General features: G+C 38.2%; 1 protein-coding gene across 2 annotated transcripts; it reads left to right on the top strand.

The window, feature by feature from the left end:
• Positions 1-2,883: 2,883 nt before the first annotated feature.
• Positions 2,884-7,872, top strand: LOC144665352 (uncharacterized). 2 transcript variants are annotated; one of them, XM_078526590.1, is made up of 4 exons: positions 2,884-2,944; positions 4,503-4,849; positions 6,677-6,826; positions 7,504-7,872. In XM_078526590.1, exons 2-4 carry the CDS (start codon positions 4,531-4,533, stop codon positions 7,869-7,871), a joined length of 837 nt encoding a protein of 278 aa, XP_078382716.1. In that variant the 5' UTR covers positions 2,884-2,944; positions 4,503-4,530; the 3' UTR covers position 7,872. The 2 variants fall into 2 exon arrangements, with proteins under 2 accessions (XP_078382716.1, XP_078382717.1); XM_078526591.1 differs by lacking the exon at positions 2,884-2,944 and adding an exon at positions 4,364-4,402.
• Positions 7,873-8,234: the final 362 nt, after the last annotated feature.

Below are 8,234 nucleotides of genomic sequence, written 5' to 3'. Positions count from 1 at the left end.
TAAAGGACACTTGAATCGCCATGTGTGTTGTGAAAAAGAACGTCGCGTTGTTGTTTTTTAGTAGTCTTTGTTAGTATTTGTTAGTGTTTTTAACATCTTCATGTCATATGCGCTTGACAAGATTCCCCACTGTTACAAGTTGCAATAGTTTTAGTTACTTCCAGAAAATTTAAAAATCCAGCACTTTAATCCGCTTCATTCCTTTTGTTTAACGGGCACCCAGCAAGAGAAGTATGTTGCCCCGGCCCGGCCTCGTGGTCACACTCAAGTACTGAGACTCGACAGTAAATTGATCGATAATAAATCGATGAATATAGTGTTTATAGAAAAAAGAGCAAGTTGTACAGCTCCTAACCATGAACGAACAATGACTAAATCAATTTTAAAGCAATATTTTAAACATAGTATCCACAGTTCTGAAAATAGCTAAAAGAAGTTTGCTGTGAAGTTGTCGAAACTCCCTCCGCGATTGCGATCTTTGTTTCGTTGTGGCCAGCATTTGACATTTTCGAAGGAATTCCTTTATTTGGTGAAAGCAATATTCGCATGTGTTTAAATACGGAGAGTACGGAGGTTGGAAAAGCAGCTGTACTCCGAAGTCATTCAGCAGATCTCTGAGCACTGGCTCGGCATCGTCAAAAAAGTGTAGCAAAACAAATCCGTTTGACGGGCCATCGAGGATATTAAAAAAGTCAACGCCACGAAGCGAGTGAAGTAAATTGATGGTAAAATTGGCGTTAGAAGCGTATCTTTGAAATTCAATTGCTCTTTCACCAATTGCGGCATTTCCATAACTGCGATTTCCTCAGTGTAGTTTTTGTAACACCGGCCTCGTCGAAGAAATGAATTTGGTCAGGCTGAAAGTTTGATATGGCATCCAGATATTCATTTCTTCTGTCCAAGTGTTCAGGAGTATCGGTTTCTGATGAAACAACTGAAAGTTTTTTTTTTTGCTCATTTTCAAATCACGTTTCAATCTTTTATTTATCTGAGAGGCACTTGGTAGGTCGTCAGCACTTACAACGCCATCTAACAGAAGCCTTTCTCGCATTTCAGCAGCATAAATGCTTGGCTTTACAATTTTTTCCACCGACATAAACTCAAGGACTTCGTTGGACACTTTCGGCAAAAAAAAAAATATATTACGGGGAACACGTATAGAAATATCGCTCTCATCGTACTGCTCAATCACTTTCTGGACATAACTCCGGCTGATCCGAAGCTCTTGTGCAATTTGACGTTGGCTTGTCCCAATGTGTGGTAAATCTAACACTCTTTCCCTTATAACATTGGGGTAAGCTCTTCCACTGTCATAACAACCACCTTGTTGATTTATCCGAAGTCGAATGTCTGCTGAAAATAAGTACAGAGTAACTGAAGGTAAGCGCAAGCTGCTAAAGAACAAGTGTATTTCTTGTTCAGTATTGTACTCTCAAATAAACACAATTCGCGATAATCTGCTGTACAAAAGTTAGCTATATAGAGACTAAAAAGTACATAGAAACTGATCATTAGCTCAGTTGACCATAATTTATAAAATAAAGACTTACGAAAATTGTTATTTCTGTCCATGTTCGTGTTCGCTCAACACACAGTGGTAAAACTGTTCAGTTTCCTTTTGGAATATACCGACCAACAAATCAGTCGTGCGCGTTGCGGCAAAAATGCAGTCAGAGGCGGGAAAAATCCAGATGGTTGAATACATAAATCAATTGCTTGCTTGTTTTACGGAGGATTTATTATTCGGACAAAAATTGTGGACACGGCAAAGCAGCGAGCAAACCGCGACGAAACACGTTGCGTGACACTCCACAAGGAATATTTTTTTAGGAAGAATTATCTCGCTGTTAGAGATAAAAACAGCCACGATAAGTCAAATACCAGTAAGACAAGAAAATAATAAAAAAACAAAAGGACTATCTTCTTGCAATATTCTTGTCAGGCAATTCTACAGTCACGCGTTTTCGACTTGGGAATCTAGCTAGAAATCCCGCCAAGCTGTCAACAATTACTCCGAAGGCACAAAATAGTGAGATTCAGTTCCTTTTTAACACCGCAAAAAACCCCGCATGAATGCGATTTAGTTACCACCTGTACAGTTATTCGTATGTAAATGAACAACATTTATTTCAAATAATTTTGAACTACAGTGATACATGTTCACAAGATGTAACCCACAACCTATAAATTAGAGTCAAGTGATATACAATTCTGTCCACGACCACATCAAAGAACGATTACTGAATGTAACCTAACAAATTCCAAGGTGTCTAAAAACATTGCTTAAATGTAAACAAAGTGGACATTTTGAGATCAATCACCAAGAGTGGCTGGTAAAATACAACAACAATTTCAAAATACTGTCTGGACCTATTCACACTGGTTTCACGGTAATTTTCACTTCATAAAACTCAAGGCATAAAAAATTAAGAATGAAAATAAAGCAACGTTGGCAAACATTACAGTTGAGACATTACAGTTCCAAAAAACTGACAGCACTAGCCGATCCACCCAAGCTTGAATCGACTGCATGATTCTGAAGTGAGCCGCTAGCAGAATATCCGGATGATGAAGGCAAATACGGAGCAACCTTAGCATGATAATATTGCTCAATAATCATAGGCAACTGCCAGTCGCCCGCTTCTGGTTGCCACTGCGGAATTTCATTCTTCAGTGCTCGTTGCGGAACAAGAAGATCTTTGTCGAACGTCGTGTCAATGACTAACATTAGAACCCGCGCTTTCAACAAGGAGGCGGGACAACTCAAACAAATTCGCGCTCTCTGATTGGCTAACTTGTCAAAAAAGTTTGTCGGGTGGCCACGGTAAGGCGCGTCGCGCTGTAAGTCGTGAATATGCAATTTTACTAAACACCTCCTTCTTGAGAATTGCTAGCTAAACACCTCAGGTGAGAAGAACGGGTAACACCAACGATAACCAAAGCGGTAAGTCAGTCAGTTTTCCCTTATTCTCGTGGTCAGATTTGTACAACTGCTGTAATCACACGTGTGATATGAAACAAGTCAAATTTAAATGGCGGTTTAATAATAATCAAGTCAGCAGCTTTGCACACTGACATTGGTTTTAACACCCGTTATGTTTTTGTTTTGTTTTTATAGTCGTGCGGAAAGGAACGAGTAAGAAGAAACGATTGTTTTCTTTATATTTTTGCTACAGATACATTATTTTGTTTTATAAAATGAACACATATTCGATATCTAGAATGATTAATTCTTAGCGAAATACAAAAGTTATTATTTTATTTTTGTTTCATTTGCTTGTTTAGAATGATAAACTTTGCATTATATTAACTGAAAAACTCGGAAAAAGTTCCGAAATTCAAGATGTGATTTGAACCCTCAACCCTTGTTTATATCACAAACTCGATATAGTAAATTAACTTCTCTCTCTCTCGATAACCTAAAATTGTGCACGAAACGATGAAGAAGTTACTAATTTCAAAGTGATCATTTTCAGTTTGCCAAATTGTTGTGTGTCGTTAGAGGTATATATTTAGTGCCTGGTAAAGGAAATCTTCGTTTGGATGAGCCGCCTTTATGTAGGGGGAAAAACACGAAAGGTTAACAACGGAAAATTGTCAACGAGTTAAAATTAAAAACTCGACAGCAAATTGATCTGAGTTAGTTATACAGTTCTTTGTAACTAAGAAAAAACAAGGTGGAAGAAAGGACGAAGCTACAACAAAGTTCAAACACTTCTTTGCTCTTGACATTAAATTAGTGAGTGTAAGATCCATCATTAATAATTGATCGGTGGGGACAGATTTTGTTGTTTGAATTTTAATTAAACTTCCAAAGAAATATCGAGTACTTAATGTTTACCGCAAAAGCATTATATATGCTAATATTTTAACTTTGTTTTCCAAATTTACATTCGATTCTGTTTGAACGTCATTTATGGACCTTTTAATCAATCATTAAAAAACTAAGAAATAAATAAAAAAAGCTTATAGTTTTCAACTAAAAACGATAACCTACTTTGAATATGAAGGGTTTTTTCTTTCTTTTTTAATGGAAAACGTATGGTGATAAATTATTAAGTTATTTGGTTACTTTAAATGACATGGTGGGTTTTGGTTCTGCGAGATTGAAGGAGAAATCAAATACAAGTACAGTCTTTATTCACTTCGTTGAAATTGAGAGCAGTCACTGATAGGAAATAGTTTTTTACGCTTTTTTGACGTGACGGTGTTCAGCATTTTATTTTTGCATTTAATTCATTGTTTTTATTTCACAAGTAGAATAAAATATTCGCGTCCGATCTGTATGGCCGTTTCCAATGGCTCATATTTTATCTACTTCTTAAAAAAAAAATTTTTAATGTTCCAAGCCATGTTAGGTTAGGTTCAGCCCAAGCCTTTCTCCCCGGTGTGTTTAGTATTGGTGAGAGGTTCGAACCTGTTTTTGTTGTCGTCGTTGATTTTGTTGTTGTTTTCTTTTCTTTTTTTATAATGCATTTTTCTTATCATTTTCCGTTGTACAGGTCCAATGCCAGCAGTTTCCTTTTGATAATGTTCCAAGGGCGATATCGTGCTATAACAGCATTCTTCATTCTGTATCAGACTGTTTCTGCAACAGCCACTCAGTCATGTCCTGGAGAACATAGATCCATCTACGGCAAGATGCTAAAGGGACACGCCTTCGACAAGACCAAAGTCATAAACTGGCCTCAGTGTATGAAGGCTTGTATCGATGACATCAGATGCCAAAGCGTAAATTATGCTATCGATGAAGGCATGTGCGAGTTAATCAAGCGTACCAAGGAAGCCAAACCTGAAGATTATGTTCCTGCCAGACATCGAGCTTACATGGCACGACCAAGTGAAAGAGGTACAGTCGACTCCCGATAACTCGAACCTTCGGTAACTTGAACCTCGCGCTAACTCGAAACAAAATCGATTTCCCCTGGATTTCCGTCAGACATTTACTGTAATTTTACCCTCGGTAACTCGAACCGTCGATAACTCGAATCTCCCGCTAACTCGAACCAACTTTCGTTTCCCTTCAGGTCATTTTCTATATAATTTTACTCTCGATAACTCGAACCATGTCTGTCAATACCCGACAGGTCAAAACAAAGAGTGTACTGTAGTCCAAAACGTTGAATTAATTTTGCAATAAAAACGTACACGAGTCAGAGCCGTCCCCGAAACGCCCCTAAAAACACGAAATGTGTCACGCCATTGACGTGCTACGAACGTTCAGTTTGTTTGTGGAGGTTGATACCGATTCTTTCAAATCCAACCTTAGAAAACTTTAAAGGAACTAGCCATTTCTCGAAAACATAAATCGCCATAAACTCTGCAGCAGTAGCCTATAGTGTTGTTCTCTTTGAAACCTGCAACCCTCGCAGCTTTTTTGCTTTGTTTTATGTTACGTTACGTTCTGGTTTAAACAGTGATTTAGAAATATATTGTTCCTTTTCTTTTGGCTTCATTTCTTTTGGCTAACTCTAATTAATTTTGTTGGAACTGTACATTGGTATACATTGCATGAATAGAAAATCAGTAAACACCGCTTTTTCCTTATTTCCGTTCATTTTTTTTCAACTCTCAATAACTCGAACTCCCGATAACTCGAACCATTTTCAATTCCCCATGAAGGTTCGAGTTATCGGGAGACGAGTGTATTGTGAAGCAATATGTCAGTCCAGTTGTCAATGTGACTACAGATCTCGCACGAGATCAAGAAGCATGTAACATGTTAGTAGCACTGGGTTGAGGTTTGTAGACGTAGTTTGGAATTCACGTGACCTGAGTCATTCTTAAAATAAACACATAATTAAGCTAGTTGTATTTAAAATGGAACATTTCAGTATACCTGCTTTGTTACTGGCACTTTGCAAAGCTGAAGTTAATGGCAGAAACGGCCTCCACTTTGGAAAATTTACTTTGTTCTGATTTTAAAATTTAGAAAACAATTGTATGTTGCGTAACATTGTCCGCTTTGAGCCCCACGTTTCTAAAGCCAGTCAACATTCCTCATTTTTAACTTATCTCTATTCCCCCATAGTTGCTAATGTGTTTCAGTCATGTTTTTCAAGCATTTTTTTTTGTCAAATCAAACTTTTTGGCTTTTTTGGGAATTTGAACAAGCTTAAGTGTATCTTTATTCGTGTCAGAATGCAGGAAAGTCGAAACCTTGCCGGAAAAGACAACTTTGATAAACTAAGTAATATTTATAATTTGATAAATTAGAAAGAAACTAAAAATGCCTGGTTTAACTAGGAAACATTGTTGCAGAAACATTGTTTAGTACCATGTTATCTATGGTAGCTTTTAACAGTAGCAGGAAGCAAGAAAAATATTTTGCTGTCCGGTTGCTAAATGGGGAACGATGTTGTGAAAATAATGTGTCACGCATGCGCACGAACTAGTCAACATTGCTTCCATGGTGGCTAAGCTGAGCAACATCTCTAGGAATTAAAATTTGTGTCTGGAGCAAAATTGTTTTTTATCCTGAGGCGAAAACATTTTCTTGTTTCCGAGGAGCTAAATTTCCTTCCGCAACATGTTTCCTGCGCGGCTAAACTGCATATCATTTGCCTCCGCAACAAAGTTTCTGCAACAAGGTTTCCTATTTTAGCCTTAAGAACGTGGCGTTGTGATTGCTTTTAATCAAGAAAAGTGACGCTGGTTTTTAATTGTCTATTTCCAGCACCTCTGGGCTCCATTCCCGAGTTGCCGGCTGAGTCATGCTCCGAAATCAAGGCAAGTGAAGAAGAGAATGCGGTCAGTGGTAACTACTGGTTTGATACAATCAAACTGGGCGAGGTTATTCAGGCTGAATGTAACATGCTGATAGAAGGTATTAAAACAGACGTTACTTCTTAGTCAAAAAGCTAACTTAATCTTGCCTAATGAAGAATACAGAATTTAGCGACAAAATAATTCAGCGAGATCGAAGAAGAATTGGTATATTAGTTTTCCTCATTATTTAAACTATATACATCTCAGCAATTAAGGAGCTTCCTTGCTTACTACATAACAGAAAAACAGGCAGGTGCACTTTAATTTAGCGTCTTTTTTGTTTAATTGTCTCCAAAAGATTACTGTGAAAGCTTCGTGTCTGTTCATTTTCATTTTATCTTTGGTGCTACCAGACATTTAAGGTAATGTAGATGGGTTAATGTTAACTTATGCATAATACATTTCATTTTCCAGAAGAGTTCAGCCGGCAATAAGTCTGGTGAAATTTCACTACAATTTTAATTTTAGACGCCTACGATCCCCAAAAGCAGCCTTTATTCGCCTTAAGTCGCCCAAAATCGCCCAACGTCGCTATGTCTTTCTGCCAAAGTTGCTTAAGTCGCCTACAGCCGCTTTAATCGCCTAAAAGTCGCCCCAAATTACTGTAACTTAAGGTGCCAGAGTAAGCCTAAAACAGTCCAGTCTCCGCTTAGTAGCAGATTGCACAGTGGCGTTTTACAGTCTGCTCAGTGATTTGTTTTCGTTTTAAAAGACATTCAAATTTCCTTTTCTTAGAATGCATTAACTACCAAGCCCTGACTGATGGTGGCAGGAAAAACACAGCTGGTCGTAACCCTGTCGGATGTGATAGCTCGCTTGGTCCGGCCTGGTTTCGATTCCTCGGAGACGCAGGAACCAAAATGGCCACGACAGTTGTTCCCGTGAGCCACTGTGGAGCGGACGCCACTGGCTGGTTAAACGGTGCTCACCCTACAGTGGAAGATGGTCAAGTCACCAGACAGGTCTGTTTCAACTGGGGCCAAAACACGTGCGCTTGGTCCATCAACATTCGAGTGCGAAACTGCGGCGATTACTTTGTTTATTACCTCAATGGAACACCTCCAAAACACCGGTGTAGTCTTCGCTACTGTGGTGCTGACTAAATTGAACAGTATGACAGATATACAAATCCAATACTGTTGGATTCACTTATGTTAGCTGGTTTGAGTTTGATAACCTTGCGCATCACGTGAAGAAAAGTTAAAGCAATTAATCTGGAGGACGCCTTTTAATCTAACACATTAAAAGATATTAGTAGGATATAGGTAGTTTCTCTAAGCTTAAAACCTCAAAAACCACAACAACACCAGCAAAAAGAAAAAAAATCTTCAGTCTGTACAGAATGTTGCTGCTCGCTTACCTGTTTTGAGTTTGATTAGCCTAAGCCCGCGCATCACTAGCTCGTAGAAAGTCAATGAAAAAAAAAAACACAATCAAGTTGGATGACGTCTTTTAACTTTGCAAAT

The sequence above is a fragment of the Oculina patagonica genome, chromosome 9, assembly GCF_052425735.1.
Source record: "Oculina patagonica isolate OP01 chromosome 9, crgOcupat, whole genome shotgun sequence".
NCBI lineage: Eukaryota > Metazoa > Cnidaria > Anthozoa > Scleractinia > Oculinidae > Oculina > Oculina patagonica.
The sequence above is the reverse complement of the archived record's forward strand: the minus strand, read 5'-3'. Positions and strand labels throughout refer to the sequence as shown.